This window comes from Spinacia oleracea, chromosome 3 (genome assembly GCF_020520425.1).
Source record: "Spinacia oleracea cultivar Varoflay chromosome 3, BTI_SOV_V1, whole genome shotgun sequence".
Lineage (NCBI taxonomy): Eukaryota > Viridiplantae > Streptophyta > Magnoliopsida > Caryophyllales > Amaranthaceae > Spinacia > Spinacia oleracea.
The window spans coordinates 12,978,179-13,001,642 of NC_079489.1; the positions used below are offsets into that span (position 1 = coordinate 12,978,179).

Here is a 23,464-nt window from a genome sequence, read left to right on the forward strand (position 1 = left end):
TTGGCCAGTGCCCTTTAACATTACAATGTTGTTTGAGTGGATCGTTGGGTATTCACTCCAATTACTATGAGGATCCTTCTATCCAGAATTGGATTCTCTACTTTATCCGGTTGTTTTTAAGCTTGGATGGGCAACTAGGAGAAATATTGGCTTATTTTCATAGCAATCACTGAGCTCTTTGGGTATCAAGGAATCACAAAGTTTTTATTTTATTAATAAATAAATATAGTGAAAATAAGATGATTGAATAGTACCAAAGAATTTAAATGGTGCAATTATTTAGAAGTGGAGGTAGAATATTGCTTTATTCCAAAATAATTTCTCCATTTATTCTCATTTGAAGAGACGTGACATTGGTATCTAATTTTAGCTACTTATTAGTACTCGTAAGTTAATTTTTATCTTTAGCTACGTAAATATTCTTCCAACACTGAGTATACATTCATTTTATTATCTTTTTGTGGTGCGGTAAGAATATAGTTTTCGATATATTGACTATTGAAAATTGACGAATATGTAGCTTTAAGAAATAAAAAAAAATCTGAAAAGGTAACTAAAGGATTACCAAATAAAAAGTATCAACCTAGGGCAAATGAATGTATATAAATACGCAATGTATGCATAGGTGGGAAAGCACACAACAAATAACTACACAATAAGCTTAAGCTTCTCTTGTTTAAGACATATTATCAAGGTAAACCCCATAATTTTGCAAATAATAAAAAAATAACAATTATTATTTTTCGCCTAAGTAATTGATTAATTGTTGTTATAGGAGGTTACGTAGCAAGTAAAGGGAAAATGGCTTCAGCACAGGCATCGATTGTAAGGAATGACCAGGAGGAGAAAGAAATTGTGCTTGCGATGGTAGAGAAGGCAAAGAGTATTGGAAAATCTGATGACAAGAATGTTGTGAACAAACATAGTTTGGCTCAAAACAGTGCGGTTGTCACCATGAACAACGCCACCACTGGGCTAATCAACTTTAACCAATCTAATGATTGGACAGGGAGTATCATTGGTGGCACATACCCCGTCAGTATTTTCTCTGGGAATCCGGGTACCTTCACCCATGCTGGGCAACCTAACAATGGCTCCCAAGGAGCGGTAGTTTACTCTGGAAATAACAAGCAAGGAATTCCTTGTGGATGGCTTTTGGCTTGGATTGCACCCACCAATAACTCCACGACCACTCCTAATAGGGTATAAATTCATCGATCTCGGTCTTATACTTGTTTTTTTTAATTAAGTTATCTATTAACACGTACATATATACTTCATCCGTATTTTAATAGATCGATCGATCTACTATTTAATTTGTTCTAGGTGTATGTTGAGTGTGGCCCGGTCGCTAACTATGATATCATAAACTGGACCACAATCAAAACTAAGCTCGACGTAGCAAATGCCTACAGCAACTACTTTGACCCAGCTACTCAGACCACTATTGCTGCTCAGCTCACTCCAAGCGGAAGTTTTGCTGCTCTTGGTGCAAATTTTGGAGCTATGTAATACTCCTAATATCCATCCTGCACGTAATTACGGGTCGTCACTCCTAATAATTAATAATTAATAATTAATATGCTACCAACCTAAGCATGTTAGTATTGATTATTATATTATACTACTTGAATAATGACCGCCCTAATTGTATCTTTCTTTCCCTAGTTAATTATATAAACCTTTATAATATTTCTACTTTTGTTTTCAATCGAATCAAATAAAAACTTTTTTTCACCATAGCTACGAACACAGTATATTAAACAATTTGTATATCCTCTTTTATATCGTTGTGACTTACAGCCTTTTTCGGCGAGGGTCTATATATCTGTTGAAGACGTGAAAAATATTATTTTCGTCTGGTTCGTCTGATTGTAGTCGAAAGATTGACCTCCTTTTTGATCTCGTACAAAGCTTTACCAAAGAAACAAATGAACTAAACTAAACACATGAACCTTAACTACAATCAAACCCACCATAGAGTTACTTACTATATTAAAACTATATAATTTTATTAAGATTTAACAAAAACAAAGCAGAATTGAAGAAAACGGGTCAAAAATAACTAAATTCCCGAAGAAATTAGGCTATTTTCGCCCTACAAAACCTAATTTTTGAAAACCCTAAAAAGAGAAAAGATGAGAGGAAGGAATGATGATAACCTTTACTCTATCTTAAAAAAAATTGTAAGATGGGACCCCGATTCTTTGTTGTGAATGAGACCAAAACTCATTTTTCGACAGTCAAATCCAATTCTCCGGCGTTGACCGGTACGTGCACTGCAAGTAACCCTTAAAAACCATTTTTTCACTCCAATTTTTCTCCAACCTTAACTACCTACAGAAAACCTAAAAAAAAAATATTATTTTCTCTCTCCTCGTTGCTCTGTTCCTTAACATTACCTGCTCCAAGCTTCTTCATCTTCTTCGTCAACTCGTAGGCTAGTGTTAATTAAAAAAAATCATAATTTTTCCTATAATTTTCATTGCAATTCGTACTAGGTAAAAGTAAAGCCCTAAATTTTTTGGTCCAATTTTTCCAATTTCTGAACTGTAGAAATTAGGGTTCATCAGGAAAAAACAAAATAGTTGAATTTGTTTTACTAGATGGATTTGTCTTTAACGAAAGGTTAAGATTTATGGCTGGGTATCGTGTAGACAAATTGCCATCAAACTTTTAGTAAGAGCATCATCAACTTAATGGTGACAACCGTTAGCATTTGATCTTACTACACTGACGTTGTGGAAATTGTTGAGGATAACCTATAAGATATTAGTCTATACGACTTAGAAAACCTACGAAGTGTAAGATATCTAGCTAGAATGTAATATAATAGAGGCGTATGCCCACGAAAAAGACAACACATCAACATATTTTCCCCTCACACTACAAAAAAAAGTTCTATTTATGACGGGAAATCCCGTCATTAACCCGTCATAAAAAACCAATTATGACGGGATTACCCGTCATAAGCCCGTCATGAAAGGGGGGCGTCGTAATTGATTACCCCGTCATGACCCCGTCGCAAAAGCTTATTGTGACGGGAAAAATTCCCGTCGCAAAAGCCTATTATGACAGGGAAAAATCCCGTCGCAAAAGGCTAAACACGACGGGCTAACCTCCCGTCGCGAAAAGCTAACTATGACAGGGGCACTCCCCGTCGCAAAAGACCATGAGTCTGATTCTTATAGCACCTTCTAGTTTCATGCACCTGCTAGTTATGAATCAATATATATCAATGATTACTACATACATAGTAATTCCATCATCAGATTGTAAAAGTACCATCAAGTTCATTTCACAAAATCCAAATTTACAGGGGCCCATGATTAAAACTACCACAATCAATTGTTTGATGCCCAAGACACAAAAATAAGACCACAATAACAACACTTAATCTGATTACTACAATTAAAATAAAATTCAAAGTTTGCAGCAGATAGTAGAAAAGAGGCACATTAGCCCAGCAGGAAGCAAGGAAGCACATAGCAGCAGCAAGGAAGCACATAGCCGCAGCAACCTGAGAAGTAACAGCAGAGTATTAGAGTATTTAGTTAGAAAACGATATCTTCCCTACACCGGGAAATATTTTCTTCATGATAATCCAACTACGAAAAGAAAACGGAAATGCATCTAAAAATTAGAAGGGTTGGCTCAAAAAAGCTCATCAAACTGGCCAGGATAATCACTAGTGAAACAACCAAAGGCAGTACACCCACCATCAAATTTTAAGCCAAATCAACAATAACCCACCAACAATTGATATTTGAAGCCTTGGAAATCATACCTGTTGTTTGGGCAAACTGTTAAAAGGAATCAGTCAATGGAAATCATACATGTTGTGACACTCTAACTGTTGAATATAGGCCTATAAGAAATTTCAAGACAGAATTAGAACAGCAGAAAACAGGTGAACTAGTATGTGGGTCAATAAGATCGGCTCTTCATGCGGGGAGAGATAGGGGAAGAAAAAGAACAAGAGAGGGAGTCTCGTTGTTTATATGCAGGGAGAGGATTACCACTGAAACTTTTAATCAAGCAATCGCTTGACCATTGCTCTTTCTAAATGCTTTGACCATTGTTGCTACTGCCTCTCCACCAGCCTTTCCCATTCCAAGTGCAGCAACTCCTGCTTTTTGAGATATGCTGCTGGCACCTGAAGTTCACTAGAACAGCGGAACAAACAAATCAAATGTAGTTCCAAGGTAATTAACTCAGTAATTAGCCAGAGGATTCTTGCCCACTTCTAAATCCTGACATTTGACATGCAAAAACAATTTGATAGTTTGAACTTTGAAATCCCATCACTTGTTTGGAAGCCAGTTTCAAGTTCAATAGTTATACCTGGCTCTGAATTTTTCCGCATGCCGCAACAAAATGTTTAGGACCAGCTAGATATCCAACTTTGAATTGTAATATCCAGGCCTCTTTTATGTAACACCTCATGTCCTCATCTCCTCATGGAACTTCCTGCATTGTGCCAAAGAAAAGAACCCTTAATTCTATCAATTGCGTTATTTTACTATTCTATTCCTCTGAAAAACAACAACATAAGGTATAAACTTTAAATTGTATGTTTGAACAAGGATGTAGAGATTTTCTTATGGACTTGATAACTTTCCCCAAAAAATTTGAGCATTATACAAAGTATAGTAATAAGTACTCAAGATGATAGATACAGCTACATACCTGTTGGTATAATACTTTGTAACCCACAATCACGAGATGACATCGGGTTGCACAATACTGAAATACATATCCAATAGTATGAAACCATGTGGATATTAACCACCCTTCCTTCTCTGGCCCTCACTTCAATTTATACAGAATGAAATGCAAAACGTATAAGTTTCAGGAACCTTTGAGTTTATAGGATGAATTATAATGCCAAGTTCTATCCCAAATATTAATAGCAAAAGGCAAGAAACAATTGTATGAAAACATTAAATTCTGTGTTTTTAGTAAGAAATTACCTTTTCAAGTATAACTTGAATGAAGACAAGGTAGAAGCATTTGAGGTGTGTATGCAAATGGAGGCCTCTAATAAGTCACATATTTGTAAAATACACCTTCATCTAGAGTGGGAGCATATCCAAGTGAGTGCTAGTATCAATATCCATGAAATCCTGGGAAACAAATGGCAAATATTTCGATCACCAACATGACTGTGGTTCATGAAAGTGAAAATAAACTATAGAAGAGATACAGGATGAGCTTTACAAAGTCAAGCAGGGGAACAACACTGATGGAAGCACCACTTTGTGCACAATAAATGACATGAAAAGAATAGATAAGAAGATAATTCCTACAAAGAGAAGCTCTATAGCAACTATTTTCTACTCAATGAGTAAAAACAAATCTCAGAAATTATAAAATGTCATCGCAACTAAGAAGTAAGAACCTAATACAGAGCATAATTAGTTAAAATAGAATATCCAATGCTTCAATGTACAAGTTCAATGTACAAGTTAGGAGAGTTGAATTCGTTGTGGCAATTGTCTCCCACTCTCCGGAGAAGTTCAAAGCTAGCACAAAGACTAGTAACATATGATATGCATCCTAATTCAACAATTCTAAGCAAGTACACAATATATTTCATATTATCTTGTCTAAATTTGTGAAATTAAGTCTAAATAAACGACATGCCAAACACGCTATTTAAAATAACAAATATGATGCTTTGAAACACATAATTTACAAAAGAATAACAACATCAAATGCTCGATTGGAAGAGCAGACTTCTAACTCGGAGGAAGTTCAGAAAACAAAACTCTTCAGTAAAAACGAATTGGATAATGCAGACAAAGTAACTTTACCACTTAACCAAACCATTTTATGAAACTTGAATTCCAACTTTGAACTGTAATCTCCAGGCCTCTTTTATGTAACACCTCATGTCCTCATGGAATTCCTGCATTATGTCAAAGAAAAGAACCATTGATTCTATCAATTGCGTTATTTTACTATTCCATTCCTCTGAACAACAACAACAAGAACAACAAAATAAACGATAATTTGTATATTATAACTCTTCCAATGATAGTATTATCATCTACAATCAACTAATCTAATTTATGACCATAATTACCAAACAACTTGCACCTTAATTTCAGATAAATGCCAAAAAAAAGCTTCTAAAAACTTTAATTGCAGATTATTAAATCTAGAATCAATCAAACATCAAATACTAGAACAAAAAAAACCACCAGATAACTAGGAGATACGAATTCGCAACTTTAATGAGAAGTAATCTAGTAAAATTTGTCGGTAAATCAGATTGGAGTTACAAATTCTCGGAAAAATCAAACAAACACAAATAAAATTGGAGTGACAGATTCTCACACTGTAACACCCCCATAATCCTCCCTATTTAAAACACCTTATATTTGAGAGTAGAGAAACATTGGGGTGTTACTGCCACGATGGAACGTATAAGGCAGATGAAATAATTAAATAAAAAAAAAAAAAAACAGTTTACCTTTTATAGTCTAACTTTGAAAATAAACAGCGGAAGTCTTAAAACGAATATTTCAAATACAATATGGAGACCTCAATAGGCCCCTTCTTAAATCCAAACTCCAACACAAGAAATAAGTTAAGTTAAGCAGTTGCAACAAATTAAAATCCAAAACTAATGTAATACTTAAAGGGAAAAGGTACTTCAAAAATCTATCCCCATGCATGCTTATTTGCAAACCTGTAGATTGCCTGCTCCCCATAATCCCAAGTGAAATTATGGTTCACCGCAGGGCCATCATATAAAGAGACATGGCCAACAACAACAAAGATCAAGTCAGCTAATGCTGAATACGCACTAAAGCAATAATCATTTAGTAATAAACACTCTAGACACTCAATACTATTAAATAATGCACCTCAGGACACGACACTAACTTACCGACTCAACCTTGATTTATGTGAATTAGAATTGGCATTGTAATATAAAAGATTGATCATAGGCCGTCCTTGACCGCACCTAACGATCCTATAAGAGTATCGAAGAGTCCTAGACGTGCCTTCGAATATGTAACTTTAAACTTACTAGAGCGTCCTCTAGTATAAACAACCCTTGAATCAGTATGCATACCCCCGAGAAGAGTCCTTGACGTACCTTCTCTAGGAAGTTTAACTACTTAGTTAACTCGATTTCTGTAGGTAAAAGCGCCCTAGCGCATAATAAAGAGTGCAGGATACTAATACAAAGATTGTCCCTTTACCCATACTACTACTCGAGAAATTATCTCTGAGAGCTTACAAGCCATTCCTTTCACTTTAAGTGCTTTAGTAATTTCCTTGTTATTCAATTTGTTTAGACCTTAAACAAAATATAAATACGCAACATAAGAAACACGACTTCTCTTTTAATTCCTTTAGGACGAGTGATCAAACAATTACGACACTCATTATTAGGCCATTAGTCCTTGGCTCAGAGGTTTTGAGAGACCTCCTAACATACTATGTCTAAACTTAGTCTAATTGACAATAGTAAAACTTGTAAAGACAATAATATGAAAGATCATGCTTGCTTCTTATAATAAACAAACAACGACATAATCCCAAGTGTACGCATCACCACACATTCATTGAAATATAAATAATCCTAAGGCCTACTCATGCCACTAATACTACAAGTACGTTCTAGGACTAGTACGTACCTTTTGAAGTACGAAAACAGATTAAGGGTAACGAGCTAGCTAGAATCTCCCTTCTACGAACTTGGTACCTAAAAATTGTATAATAATACAATTAGTTTCTGGATTACATAAATTAACATCTAAAGTACTAAAAATCAGATTTATATATCTACCTAACAATCTGATTTTTTTAGGCTCTTATAATCTGATAACAAAACTCACTTAAACGTAGTACTTTAAGAGGTTTTTAAAACGGTTTTAATAAATCAAATGTAAACTGATCCATGTACTTCTTTTCATAATGACTTAATTTTATACTTCATACTCCCATTCTGACACTAATTATAGTAGTTAGAATTGTCAAATGCTTAATAGAGTAATCAACCAAACACGTAGCAATAAGGCATCATTATAACCTTAACACACTTCAAAATATTCTACGTGGTATTTACTATTCCAAAAACAACCAAGACCTAGGTAGTTGAAAAAAAATCTGACTTTTGCCTTTGGTTTAAATATTAGTAATCATTAGCAATGATTAAACAACAACAACAATCTAAATATTAAGATGAAACACGACAAACAACAACAACAACACGCAGCAGCAACGCTGCTTCTTGCGGTTGATGTTGCTGCTGTTGTGATGGCTACACAAAGAAGTACCGATAGAAGGCGAGAAGGTGAGAGTACAGATTATTCGGCAGCAATGGTAGGTGTGGCGAGATCGCAGGAACAAGGTACGAGTAGAGAAGGAAAACGGCGACAGTAGAATAGGAAACAACACTACGCGAGAAGGGGATATAAATAAGGGTTTTGGGTTTTCTTTATAATAAAATTCAGATCTTCCCTTAATTTAAAATATTTGGAAATTATAATCTGAACTCCTTTTTAATCTAAACTCCTTTTCTAAATCGTAACCTTGTAAACTAATTGTTTCCTTATTTTTTTCTTGAAATAAAACGTTTTGTTTTTCTTTGAGGTTAAAATAACTTTTATAATATGTATACTCTTGTTTAAAATGTAACATTGCTCTGAATATTTAAAACGTAAAACTCCGTATATTTCCTTGAAATATAAAATAGGGCGACATAAAAATACGGAGTATCACACACACAAATTCAACTGAAGAGCAAAAAACGACCATAAGAGAGATTATATACCTGATAATGCTTGAATCATCAATTTGGAGAAAACCTAATAAACTTGCATCTGGATTTAAACTTGATAAAGCTCGATTTTAATCAAATAATCTCTGATTTGCAGCTGAATTAGACAAATAAAACTTGAATAATTTCGATTTTATGAAGGAATTTCATGAAATCCTGCGATTTTCATCGGTTTCTACGGAGGAGCTTCATCGCCTTCGTCGCCTTTGTTTGATGGAGCGAAAGGAACAAAATGAGGGAGGGGAGAGAATATGAGATTGTTGTAGGTTTTTAATTATTCGCTGGTGAGTGATGGGCCGGTTTAAGTTTTCTGTCATAAAACTTTATCACAAAAACGACGGGATTCGGGACCCCATTACAATAATGACGGGATTTGGGCCCTGTCGTAAAACCCATCACAATAACGACGGGATTCAGGCCCTGTCATTGAAGGGTTGTCGTTAATGTACTGTTTTTTTGTAGTGTCAATAGTATTTTATATGGTATCAAGAGAGAGTTGGGGTATTTGGATTTTCTACAAAAAAATTCCCTGGCGATGAGTTAGGTCCCGTTTAGTTCACCTTATTCTCCTTATCTGATCAGGTCTGATCTGATCTAATCTAAACTTATTGTTTTAATCTGATCTGATCTGAATTGATCTGATGTGAACGGATTTGATTTTTCAGAATTAAGATTTAAATAAAAATCTACAATTATTAAAATTAAACTATTTACATGTAAAATAAATATTATTCAAAATTCACATTTTTTATTTGAGTTTGCTCACGATCTATTTTCACATTAATTTTTTTATTTGAGCTTGCTCATGATCTAACTATTCCTTTTATTAGACAAACCTAAACCTAAACATGATCTAGATATATATGTAATGATCTGGACATGTTGGTAATGATCTGGACATGTCGGTTCTGATCTGAACATATGGGTTCTAGTCTAGACATGGTTTAGAAAGATCGGCTCTGCTCTGGATATGTTATGTACATATCGGTTAATTATGATCTGGATAGTCAGTTCTAATTTGGACATATGTGTTTTAATCTGATCATGATATGTACAGATCTATTCTGATCTGGAAATATAAGTTTTGATCTAAACATATGGGTTCTGATCTGCACATATCGATTTGGATCTGAATACAAGGGTTATGATTTGGACATGATTTGCATTATCAGTTATAATTTGTAAATATGGATTCTTATATAGACAGGTCGATTTTGATTTGGACATGCATATGGGTTCTAATCTAGGCATATCAGTTATGATCTGGACATGATCTGGACAGATCGGATATGATCTAGAGATGATCTGGATAGATTGGTTCTGATCTAGACATGATCTTGACAAATCAATTTTCATTTAGACATATTTGTTTTGATTTGAACATGACCTGGAGACCTAGATAGATCGGTTATAATCTGGATAGATCGACTCTGATCTGGACATACAAGTTTTGATCTGGACCGATATGGATATGATCTGAACAAATCAGTTCTGATCTAGATATGCTCTAGACAGATTGGTTCTGTGCTGGACATGATCCATACATATTGGTTCTTGTTGGACATGAACTAGATAGACCGGTTCCGAACTGGACATGATCTGGACAGATCGATTCTGAACTAGACAAATCGATTTTGCTTTTGACATATAGGTTTTTCATCTGGACATGATCGAGACATATCGATTCTAATCTAGAAAAATCAATCATTTTGATATGAATATATGGGTTCTAATCTAGACATGATTTGGACAGATCTGTTAGACATACTAGTACCGATCTAGACGTGATCTGGATAATTTGGTTCTGAGCTAGGCAAGATCTGGACAAACCCAAATTCTTATATGAGACTGTCCTCACCATCAACTGATGGTGAGACCAATTTACACTTGCAAATTTAGGTATGTTACTTCTATAGTTTAGACATGTTACTTTTTTTTTATAATTTTAGAGGAGGTACTTTTTTTAGTTTAGGTATGTTACTTCTATAGTTTAGACATGTTACTTTTTTTTATATAATTTTAGAGGAGGTACTTTTTTAGTTTAGGTATGTTACTTCTATAGTTTAGATCTGTTACTTTTCTTTATATAGTTTTAGAGGAGGTATGCTATTGGTTTCGTGCTCGTCACACCATCAAGTTGATGGTGTGACTGGTCTCACAGGAGACGCGCTGCTGGACAAATAGATAATAATAATAATAATAATAATAATAATAATAATAATAATAATAATAATAATAATAATAATAATAATAATAATAATAATAATAATAATAATCTGATCTCGTCTGATCTCGTCTGATCTTATTTTATCTGATCTCATCCAATTTAATCTGATCTATAATTTTTTTTTCTTATCTAATCTAATAAGATATTAAATAAGTAATAAAGTCATTAAATAAGGTGAATTAAACACGACCTTAGAAAATGAGACCCATCGACATGCCATATAAACATTTACCAAAAAGTAAGATCTTTTAGTTATTGTTCCATTTTGCTTGTTTTCATTTGTGATTGATGAGGTAGTTTGTCGTTTCGTCTATGTTTAGCAAATTTAAGAAATGTTTCGTGTGTGTTTGGCAAATAAATAAATGGTTTGATTTGTCTTCTAGGATAATTTTCTGCGTTAGTGATGAAACTTTTTGAATTAATAAAATATATACTCCCCGCAGATTGGGTGGATAGATGATGGCAGTGGCGGAGTCACGTAGGTGCAAGGGGGTCCACCGACCCCCAAAGAAAAATTGAAAAAAAAATGTAGCTGAGATCTACGAGACCGGCCAGTTGTATCATAGAACTGATCTCTTAGGTGATACTAAAAACACCAGCTCCGCACATAAGACAAAGAAACAACTGGTCTCATAGTGTTTTGAATAACAAATCACCACCCAAATTCAATTCAAATCAAAGAGATTGGTAATTTAAATACCTGCTCTCTTAAATTAAGTTATTCTTTTCCCCACGCACATGAAACCCCTAGAGAATAATTGTAATAATTTTGTAGATTTTTTATTTTAATATGAATATTTATTTATTTTAGGACGATACATTTTTTTAGTAATATATATACTTCCTCCGTTTCTAAATAGTTGCACCATTTTGACTTTTGACATTATTCACTTGTCTTGCTTTGACCTCAATTTTCTACTAATAAATAAAATTTAAAATTATTATACAAAGTATTATTAGGTTTATCTTAATATATATTTTAAATATATCAACTTTTTATAATTTTTACTAATACATAATTATAAGTATTGATGGTCAAACTTATGCGTTGGCAAACGTAAAAGTCAAAACGGTGCAACTATTTAGGAACGGAGGAAATATATATATACATATATATATATATATATATATATATATATATATATTGTTTTTTTGTGCTCAGTAATATATTGTGTGTTGTGGAATATCACCAGTAACAACACTTTAATAATCCTGAATACGCCACCGCCGACACCCCGAAAAAAAAATCCTGACTCCGCCACTGAATGATGGTGGTGTTTATGCACTTGTGCGCATGCTCTGCCAATTGTTTCTTTGGAGGTTATGAACCTTCATGCATAAAATTACTACTGAACTTTGATTCTTGGTGGATCTCATGCGAAAACACTAGGATGATTAATTAATGTTTATGATGTTTGGGCTCTTCTTGTGCTGTAAGACGTGGATGGTTCACCATGTGTTGTAAAAGGTGGACAGTTTTCCATGTATACTAAGACGTGGACGGTTCTCCATGTGTTGTAAGACATGGACGGTTCTACTAGCAAGCACCGTTTATTGACAACAAAACTAGTAAATGGTAATTAAATTAAATTACCGTCTGCTATAATGTCAGTTGGTAATTAATGACCGTTTATTAAAAATAACGACTGATAGGCAGTCGAAAAATATACTTCTTTTTCCAATAAAAATTGAAAAAAAATACCGTCCTCCAAACCTTAATTTAAAACAGGGGAGATGATGGGAGTGTGAAAAATTGTGGATAAAATAAGACAGGGGAGAAGGAATTGAAATGTGTAAATAATATGAGGGGCCAAAAATAAAATAAGACAAACTTGTTTACAAATTTTAAAAACAGACTAAAAGGAAACTTTTTTAGTAACCTTTAGACATGGACAAAGGTATATTACATACTTGTTTAATTGAGCATATTTTATTAAATTAATAATGGAATATGTACGTTAAAGTAATTATAGACTACAGAGCGGACATGGTGTTATCCCACTTTTTGGACTAACGATATAACTGCACTAACGTTTGATCATGTCGTGTCAACCAGGTTCTGTCGTGTCGCAGGTAGGCATGGTTCCAGGGAGATACGTCCGACGTGGCGTCGTATGACGAGGCATAGACGAAGAAGGACAGACGACAACGCGCAAGACATAGAGACGCGTCATCTCTGGACAGGCCAATAAAGATAAGTTAACCTAAAGCCCATGATGGGCGGCGCCGTCATGACAGCAGGAACGAGTCCAAGGCATGCGCGAGAAACGTGAAGATAGTTGAAGACCAAGGAGACGTGTGACAAAGATATCCCTATCTTTGTGGGATTCTCTCAACCAACTAGACCGTTAGAAATTTCCTATAAAAGGACGAAGACGAAGACAAGCGAAGGGCACATAAACTCAAGATCTCATACTCTCAAGTCATAAAAGCATTCAAATCATTCTTGTATTCGTTATTTATATTTTGTTACATTGATTTCTAGAATAAGATACAAACAATCATATAGGAAACTTAGTGGATTGATAGCCTCATAGCTATCCGCGGTTTTTTACCTTCTTCCTGGGTTTTCCGCGTCAACACTTCTCTGTGTCGTGTCTCTTTTTGTCTTCCTTTATTTAATTATCTCTTAGTTAGTGTCGACCTAAGCCAAAGATCGCCCCTAGACGAAATTTGGCATAAACAGTTTGGCGCCGTCTGTGGGGACATTAACTAGGTTTCACACAAAATCACCCTACACACCATGACTACTGAAGAGATGACGCTCGCAGAGATGAAAGCGGCCTACGAGAAGGCCCAAGCAGAGCTGGCCCAAGAAAGGGCCTCCATTGAAAACCTCTAGAAGGAGCTCGAATCCGTGAAAAGTACCAAGTATCAATCGCGTTACAAGCCAGGTGCAAAAACGAAGAAGTTGATATTCGAAATGACTGACGACTCTGAGGACCTGTCCGACGGTGAGGAGCCACATGGGGAAGAGGACGAAGCAACACCGGACCCCGTCACCAAGCGCCTAAATAAGATGGAAAATCACATGAAGAAGCGATGCTCGTTGATGATGAAGCTGATGACCAAACTGCCGGGGGCACCCACGCACGTGGAAACCGAGCCAACCGACGAGTATGCAGCATCGCCGTTCTGCGAAGCGATCGCTAAGGTGACGGTACCACACCAGCTCCGACTCCCTACCTGGACCACCCTGTATGACGGAACGTCTAATCCATACAGACACGTCAACTTCTACAAGCAGCGAATGTGGCAGATCGGCATCCCCTACGACCTGGTCGAGCCCGTCATGTGCAAATCCTTCGGAGGAACCCTCGACGGAGCAGCCCTGGAATGGCTCATGAACATTACACCTGGATCTATCTTCTGCCTGTCCGACCTCATCAACGCCTTCTACCAACAATTCGCCAGCAGTCGCCAGTTGGAGAAACAAACAAGTGACCTCTATCGGTTGGTCCAAGGACCTGCCGAGTCGGTACGCGATTATTTTAACCGTTTTAATTGTGAGAAAATTAGTATAAAAAACTGTGATGTCAGGACAGCCATCGAAGCATTCAAGAGAGGTCTCGTCCCCAACTCGGAGCTGTTCCGGGAACTAACCAAATATCCCTGTGCAACCTTCGAAGAAATCAGATCGAGGGCTACTGCCCAGATGCGGATTGAAGACGACGAGATTACACGAATGGTTTCTCAGCGACCAGCAGGGGGCAGCAGCGACTGGAGGTCGTACACCCCAAGGAACAACGGCTGGAGACACCAACCATACAACCGCCAGAGTCAGGTACAAAATGTCAATCAATATGATGAGACTAACAGTGTTTACAGGAATGAACGGGTCGTTTATCCCCCCATCTCCGAGTATGGCTTCAACGTCGACATCAGAGGCGTGGTAAACGCCCTTCAAAGTGTAGGTGGTACCGTCAGATGGCCTAAGAAGAGCGACAGACCAGACTCTACGAAGGACATGAGCAGGTGGTGCGACTTCCACCGCGACAATGGCCACACAACCGAGGAATGCATCTCCCTCAAAAAGGAGGTGGCGTATCTATTGAAAAGAGGCCACCTAAAGGACCTACTGAGCAACAAAGGAAAGGAGACGTACAACAAGGGTAGCAGCTCCCAACCCAACCCAGCACCAAGCGGCGACCGACCGGCCCCGCCCACGTTCGAAAAAGTGGTAAACGTTATTTCTGGTGGTTCAGATATATGTGGACTAACTTCTTCTGCAGCTAAAAAAATCAACAGGGGCGAATATGAAGCCGTCAAAGAGGGGCAGACCGAAGATGAAGCAGCACTCGACAAGTCATTAGCAGCGATGATAATAACTTTCGACGACTCAGACTCAACCGACAAAATACAGGAACATCATGACGGGCTAGTCATATCGCTCGCAATAGGCAACGCTCTCATCAAAAGGATATTGATCGACAACAGCAGCTCAGCAAACGTATTGTTCCTAGAGGCTCTGCAGGAAATGGGACTAGACGAAAAGAGTATAATCAGAAGGTCGACAGTCCTAGTAGGATTCAGTGTAGAATCGCTACGAACAGTAGGAGAGATATCGCTGCCTACGTACGCAGAAGGTGTTAATGTGATGACCAAGTTCAACGTCGTCGACTGCCCATCAGCATACAACGTCATTTTGGGACGACCATGGATCCACAAAATGAAGGCGGTGCCGTCGACATACCACCAGTCAATCAAGTTCCCAACCAAATGGGGAGTCATGGAAATCAAAGGACAACAAAGGGACGCAAAGAAATGTTATGAAACGGCGCTGAAACCATCAAAGTCATCCATCTAGCAATTACAGCCAGGGTCGACGGTAGACGACCCCGACGACCAACAGATCGATGAGATTATACTAGATCAGGCAAAGCCAGACCAAGTAGTAAGGATCGGAGCGTCGCTGCCTGACAACATCAGAAGTCAGATAGTGTCATTCCTAAGAGAAAACTCGGACTGCTTCGCTTGGTCGCACGAGGACATGACAGGAATCAGTTCAGACGTCATCACCCACAAACTCAATGTCGACCCCAACTTCAAACCAGTGAAACAGAAACGACGAAAATTCGCACCTGAGAGAAATAAAATCATAGACGAAGAAGTCCAAAAACTGATAGACTCCGGGAAAATCAGAGAAGTCAAGTATCCAGATTGGTTAGCAAATGTCGTCGTCGTCAGTAAAAAGAACGGAAAGTGGAGAGTCTGTATCGATTTCACAGACATCAACAAAGCATGCCCTAAAGACCCATTCCCGCTGCCGCACATCGACGCCCTGGTCGACGCCACTGCTGGACACGAGCTACTAACATTTATGGACGCCTACTCCGGATACAACCAGATCCTTATGCACCCAGACGGCCAGGAGAAAACATCTTTTGTAACAGACAGAGGAATTTATTATTATAAAGTCATGCCTTTTGGTCTTAAAAATGCAGGTGCAACGTACCAACGATTGGTCAACAAAATGTTCAAAGACCAACTTGGAGACACGATGGAGGTCTACATCGACGACATGCTAGTAAAATCAAGGAAGGCCGACGACCATGTCGAACACCTACGACAATCCTTCGACATATTGAGAAAATACGGTATGAAACTTAACCCAACTAAATGTTCTTTCGGAGTGTCTGCAGGGAAATTCTTAGGTTACATCGTCACCCAAAGAGGAATCGAGGCTAGCCCCGACCAGGTGCGCGCAAACATAAACATTCAATCCCCCAGGAACATAAAAGAGGTACAGCGCTTGACAGGAAGAGTGGCGGCGCTAAATCGTTTTATCTCGCGGTCGTCGGACAAGTGTCGTCTATTCTACGACGTCTTGCCCAAAAACAAAGGTTTTGACTGGTCCGACGACCACGAAGCAGCCTTGCAAAACCTCAAAAAATACATGATGTCGCCACCCCTCCTGTCCAAACCCAAAGAAGGCGAAGTCCTACAACTGTACCTAGCCGTCAGCTCCACAGCAGTCAGCGCGGTCCTAGCCCGAGAAGACGAAACGCAATAGCTACCTATTTACTACATAAGTAAGTCGCTACTAGAAGCAGAAACCAGGTATTCCTCCCTCGAAAAACTCGTTTTAGCACTCGTTACTGCAGCTAGAAAACTAAGACATTATTTCGAAACTCACCAAATAGTGGTGATGACTAATTATCCAATCAAGTCTGTGATGCGTAGACCAGAACTAACACGTCGAATGGAGAAATGGACGATGGCGCTAGGAAGCTTCGACATCAAATACCAACCAAGAACGGCGGTGAAATCGCAGGCACTAGCAGACTTTGTGGAAGACTTTAGCCCCGACTTGGAGAAAATAGCGGACGACGAAGTCAAACTCATCAATAACGTAGAAGAGATATGGACGCTCTTCGTCGACGGTTCGTCTAACTTTCAACGGTGCAGGTCTAGGCGTCGTGCTAAAGTCACCACAAGGGGACATGATAGCACAAGCCATATGCTACGACTTCAAAGCGACAAACAACGAAGCAGAATACGAGGCGTTAATCGCCGGACTGACGCTAGCTGAAAAATTGGGGGCAAGCGGACTCAACATCTTTAGCGACTTACAATTAATCGTCAACCAGATCAACTGCGACTACGAGGCTAAAGACCTGAAAATGACCTTGTACCTCGAAAAAGCAAAAAAGCTAGCCTCCAAATTCAAACCCCTCTCCATTAAACAAGTGCCACGAGACTTGAACACGCAAGCCGACGCCCTTGCCAATCTAGGATCCGCACTCAGAAAGTCACCATTCTCGACCATACCTCTAGTACACCTATTGTCACCCGCCATTGAAAAAGACATACCACAAAATGCCAGCCTCGTCCTATCAACCACAAACACCGACAGCTGGACCAAGCCCATCCTCGACTACCTAACACATGAAACCCTACCCAACGACAAGCTCGAGGCCAGGAAAATACTTTCCAAAGCTTCACGATATGTTATTTTGCAGGGTATATTATTTAAAAGATCAGCGAACGGAATGTTGATGCGATCGATGCGCAGAAAAAGCAGAATGGGAAAGACTACAAAAGCAATACCACGAAGGAGAATGTGGCGGACATGAAGGAGGACGAAACCTGTCAACCAGAATCAAAAGAAACGGATACTATTGGCCAACGATGCTCAAAGACGCAATGAGGTACGTAGCTAAGTGCGACAAATGTCAACGACACGCAGGTATGACACATAAACCATCCGAATTCTTACACCCCACTTTAACTCCGTGGCCTTTCATGAAATGGGGAATGGACATCGTCGGTAAATTACCCGTCGCCCCAGGACAAAAGGTCTTCATGCTAGCTCTAACAGATTTTTTTTCTAAGTGGATAGAAGCAGGTGCGTTCCAACAGGTAAGAGACAAAGAGGTATGTTCGTTCATATGGACTAACATTATATGCAGATTCGGAGTGCCATCAGAAATCATATGCGACAACGGATCCCAATTCATCAGCGACAAGACTAGGGCTTTCTGCAAGACGTGGAACATTGAGCTAAAGACGTCAACGCCAAGATACCCCCAAGCAAATGGACAGGCGGAATCCAGCAACAAAACAATCATCGCATCGCTAAAAAAGCGGCTGGACGATAAGAAGGGACGATGGGCAGAAGAGTTGCCATCCATCCTATGGGCCAACAGGACGACGCCTAGGACGGTGACGGGACAGACCCCCTTCTCACTCGTTTACGGGTGCGAAGCAGTACTACCCCCTGAAGTGACGCTGCCCAGTGCACGATATGGACTCATGACGCCAGAGCAGAACGACGTCGAGCTTAGTGAAAACCTCGACAACACGGAAGACTTCAGAGAAGCAGCGTTGATAAGAATGGCGTCGCAACAACAGATAGTGGCAAAATGCTTCAACAAAAACGTCAAAGTAAAAGTGTTCAAGGAGGGCGACTGGGTGTTGCGCAAAGTGTTCCAAAACACAAAAGAATTAAACGCAGGTAAACTCGCGCCAGCTTGGGAAGGACCATACTTGATCGATAAAATCGTCGGAAAGGGGGCATACAGGCTCGTCACTAAAGACGACAAGTCGGTCCCCCGAAGCTGGAACGCTACACATCTTAAACTTTATCACTTTTAAAATATCCGTCGTAGCCAATTTTATCAGTTGTCGTACCATCGTTTATACCTTCTTCCTTATTTTTGTCGCTTTATTTGTTTGAAATTGTTACTGACTTAGGCATCGGAGGGCCGTTGGCATCCCCAACGGCCAATCCTCCTAGCAACCCATGTTTTCTTTTGCAGAAGATAGCACACGACGCATGACGGAAAATAAATCCCAAGTGATTAACAAACGAGCAACCGACGCAAGTACTGTTTTACGTACATGTAATGCCACCATTTCGATACTTGTTATCCATAAAACACATGCCATACGACGCACGACAAAAGCTTCGATACACAAAAGTCACAAAAAACGTACAAGTAAGAAAAAGAAAGGAACACACTTATATAGCAAAACACAAATTGCGCGACCCCTGAGGCCACGACTTCCGAAATACAAACACAAAACATTATCCAAACACCTCGCCGCCGCCACCGACGACGAGTAAAAACATCCAAAACACGAAAACAAAACACAAGTCATCCAAACCACCTCGTCGTCGCCATCGAAGACGAGTAAAGAAATTCACAAACAAAACACAAAAACCAACAAAAATTCAAAAACTACAAACTATTACATCCCTTCTTCTTGAGTAGAGGCCACGACCTCCTGCTCCGACCCCTGCTCTGGGGGCAAGACGACATCAGTCACGACTAGCACCTCCACCGACGCTACGTCCAACGCCTCGCCTTGAGGAACGACGACAAGAGCCTCCTCTTCGCGCCCAACAGCTAACACCTCCCCCTCTTGCTCCAGAACAGGCGCGTCCACCACCAACAAGGCAGCGTCCACCTCTGTCGCCTCAGTACTGACGGTGTCAGCCGTCTTCGCCAACTCTTCCGAATCCACCACGGGCACCGACAGATCAGCCATGGTACCGCCATTGGCCAGATAGTCGTCCACCTCCTTCTGACACGGCCAAATGCTAGTCTCCCCAATCAAGCAGGAGTACATCATTTGCGCCCGCGTCCTCCATATAGCGAGAGCCTCGACGTCCTTCGCCTCCTCTTGCAGGGCGTTGTACAAGCTCCTCAACCCATCTAACTCCTCCGTCGTCGAGGCCAGCTCTCCCTTCACTTTCTCCAAATCTTTAGCCACGTCGGCTAACTGCTTATCCTTACCTTTGAACTGATCACCCTTGGCCTTAACCACCGCAGCGAGGTCCACGACCTTCTTCTCAGCAGCCTTCCACTTCTCCTCCCACGACACGGCCGCCTTCTTCGCCGTCGCCACCAGCTGCCTCGCATTCGTCACCTCGTCGCACAGCAACGAACATTGCCTACGCACAGCCAAGGCAGCCTGCGACGCCTGCGCAAAACCAATGCCAGAACAGATTTACACAACACACATCTTTTGCGAACAAAAAAGAAAAGAAGAAAAAATTAAATAAAACTCACCCGAAGGCTAAGTTCAGCGGCGTCCGAAGCGACAGGAAGAGGATCCACCTCGTGATATCGTCGATACGTCGTAGGCAAGATCAAGCGATCAGCAAAAGGCCATATAACAGACGCCTCTTCATCACCCAAGAAGCCTGGGGGCAAAGTGATAACCGTATCCTCGACAGGATTCGTCTCAGCAAGACGCTTCTTGGCCGACGAAGCAGACACTTTACCAACGTCGACAGCAGCAGATGACGCCTTGAACGGCTGTGGGGGCGACGACGAAGCAATTGGATGAAAGCCTTCGGCTCCTATAACGACAGGCGTCTCAGCCGACGAACCTATCGCAGAAAACCGAGGTACGACCGTCATACCTTGTCCACCAGAAGTCGAGGACGACCTCAATCGCTTCCTCGCACGCTCCTGAATCTCGCTCTGAGACATCCTCGACACAGGTCTAGACGACAAAGTGTGCTCTACACCCAATACAAAAGATCAAGGTCAAACACTACCCAAAGCAAAAACAAAAAATATACACAACCCCAAAAATAAACAAACGTAAAAATACCTGAGTTGCCAGCCATATCGCCTACTTCACCTTCGGCGGACGACGAGTTTGCCACTACCTCTTCAAGCAAATCCAACCTTTTCCGACGACGAGTCAGTTGACCTGATTCCTCGTCTACTTCCTCCTCCTCGGCGACGTCGCCTGACCGGTTCACCTCTTGCTCGTCTAAAAACTCCCCGTCACGACTAAAAGACCTATCCTCGACAGAATAACCCAAGAATTTCTGATACTTATCCTCAGAATCAGCGTTCAACTCAGTCAACGACGACGCCTTGACAACTGCAAAACAAAACCAAGTAAGGCGACGTTCAGTAAAATGACGAGAAACAAAGACAAAACAACACATTTACCTTCCGTCGTCCATCCCTCGACCAGAAACCGCCCTTTATCTCCCAGAGAATCTTTGCCTACGAAGACAAAACGACTCTGCCAACCCCTGTCGTTCACACCTAAACCGACACCTAAGTTCGTCTTCCCCTTCTTCGTGACCAAGGTATACCTACAACACTTCTGCAGCGCTAGGTCGTAAGTATACATCAAGTCAGACAGATCAAACGGCGCTCGCCAGTTCGCAGTGACTCCGTGCACCACCGTGAAAACCCGCCATATCTGGGGCATCAACTGACCCGGGCTCAGATGGAAAACCTCGATAAAGGACCTAACTAGAGGAGTGAAAGGGAATTTGAAGCCAATTGTGAACGGATACTCGTACATAACCACATACCCCTCTGGACAGTAAAAGGCTTCCTCGTCCGAGCCGGGAATCTTCACTTCCGCCGACGGCGGCAAACCAGCAAGTTCAACAAACGCCGCCGGGTCCACCACAGTAGAATATATCGGGTTAAGGGACTTAACCCGAGTGGATCCCGACTCCCCCTTTCCTCTCACCACAACTGACTTAGATCTACCCATCTCACTTACAGAAATCTACAAGAAAATCGAAAAAAAGAAAGCAAATTTTACCTGAAATCGGGCAAACTCAGTGCGAAAATCGACTTCACTTTCTCCCTCTTCTCTCTCATGCTTTCGGATCTAGAGATTTTTGAAAAATCTTGGTGTGAAGAACTTTATTGCATGTCGCGAATCGATATTTATTACTCTGGAATTCTGAACGGTTTTGTCCCACGATCTAGGCAGTTGAAGACGGTTTTTTATTTTTTAAATTTGAATTGTTTCTTTCGCTCTGTATGACTCCGCAAATTCACAATTGGGGGCAAACTGTTATCCCACTTTTTGGACTAACGACATAACTGCATTAACGTTTGATCATGTCGTGTCAACCAGTTTCTGTCGTGTCGCAGATAGGCATGGTTCCAGGGAGATACGTCCGACGTGGCGTCGTATGACGAGGCATAGACGACGAAGGACAGACGACAACGCGCAAGACATAGAGACGCGTCATCTCTGGACAGGCCAATAAAGATAAGTTAACCTAAAGCCCATGATGGGCAGTGCCGTCATGACAGCAGGAACGAGTCCAAGGCATGCGCGAGAAACGTGAAGGTAGTTGAAGACCAAGGAGACGTGTGACAAAGATATCCCTATCTTTGTGGGATTCTCTCAACCAACTAGACCGTTAGAAATTTCCTATAAAAGGACGAAGACGAAGACAAGCGAAGGGCACGTAAACTCAAGCTCTCATACTCTCAAGTCATAAAAGCATTCAAATCATTCTTGTATTCGTTATTTATATTTTGTTACATTGATTTCTAGAATAAGATACAAACAATCATATAGGAAACTTAGTGGATTGATAGCCTCATAGCTATCCGCGGTTTTTTACCTTCTTCCTGGGTTTTCCGCGTCAACACTTCTCTGTGTCGTGTCTCTTTTTGTCTTTCTTTATTTAATTATCGCTTAGTTAGTGTCGACCTAAGCCAAAGATCGCCCCTAGACGAAATTTGGCATAAACACATGGTCTCAACTTTCTCCATTAATTTATAGTATCTTAATTATTTAAATGAATTCTGTGGAGTTATTCTCCACTAATTTTGTAGGAGACTTAGAATCAAATAGTTCTCCACCATCGAGTGACATGACTCATGAGTTTGAGTGTTGGAGGAATATATTCATACAACTAAAAGACAATTTTTGTTTACATACAGTAAATGTACAAAACTAAAGACATGAAATAAAATTAGACACTATAAAGACAATATTAAAGCTTGTCCAAAAGGCTAATATGTACAAGTTCTAAACAGGTAATTAACTGCATCGATAAATTGTGTAGTCTTGTAAAGAGTAATGCTTGTAATAGCTAGGCTTCATTCTGTATTGCCTAGAGCTCTTAGCTCAAGGGATAGGAGCTGGTTTATCACCCTTGCAGAAGGGTAGTCTTGTTTGGTTTAGTGCGTGTTTGTCAGTTTCAG

At 39.8% G+C, this 23,464-nt stretch overlaps 2 protein-coding genes and 1 long non-coding RNA gene across 3 annotated transcripts; 2 read left to right on the forward strand and 1 right to left on the reverse strand.

Annotated features, from left to right (window-relative positions):
• Positions 1-535: 535 nt before the first annotated feature.
• LOC130469418 (jasmonate-induced protein homolog) lies at positions 536-1,742 on the forward strand. Its single transcript, XM_056838730.1, has 3 exons — positions 536-694; positions 776-1,203; positions 1,327-1,742. The coding sequence occupies exons 2-3, from the start codon at positions 802-804 to the stop codon at positions 1,510-1,512; spliced, it is 588 nt and encodes a 195-aa protein (XP_056694708.1). The 5' UTR covers positions 536-694; positions 776-801; the 3' UTR covers positions 1,513-1,742.
• Positions 1,743-6,461: 4,719 nt separating this feature from the next.
• LOC130470667 (uncharacterized) lies at positions 6,462-8,735 on the reverse strand. The gene is made up of 3 exons (XR_008931386.1): positions 8,298-8,735; positions 7,656-7,723; positions 6,462-6,708 (listed from the first exon to the last, which is right to left on the reverse strand). It is a non-coding gene; the product is annotated as an uncharacterized lncRNA (long non-coding RNA).
• A 5,215-nt stretch (positions 8,736-13,950) lies between these two features.
• On the forward strand, positions 13,951-15,834 carry LOC130469475 (uncharacterized). The gene has a single exon (XM_056838815.1). It carries the CDS (start codon positions 13,951-13,953, stop codon positions 15,832-15,834), a length of 1,884 nt encoding a protein of 627 aa, XP_056694793.1.
• The last annotated feature ends 7,630 nt before the right edge of the window (positions 15,835-23,464 follow it).

Bases quoted from the DNA above. Each gene is read 5' to 3' on its own strand.
- LOC130469418 (XM_056838730.1), top strand. From the start codon at position 802: ATGGCTTCAGCACAGGCATCGATTGTAAGGAATGACCAGGAGGAGAAA. The intron at 1,204-1,326 runs GTATAAATTCAT...AATTTGTTCTAG, and splicing joins CCACGACCACTCCTAATAGG to GTGTATGTTGAGTGTGGCCC.
- LOC130469475 (XM_056838815.1), top strand. From the start codon at position 13,951: ATGACTGACGACTCTGAGGACCTGTCCGACGGTGAGGAGCCACATGGG.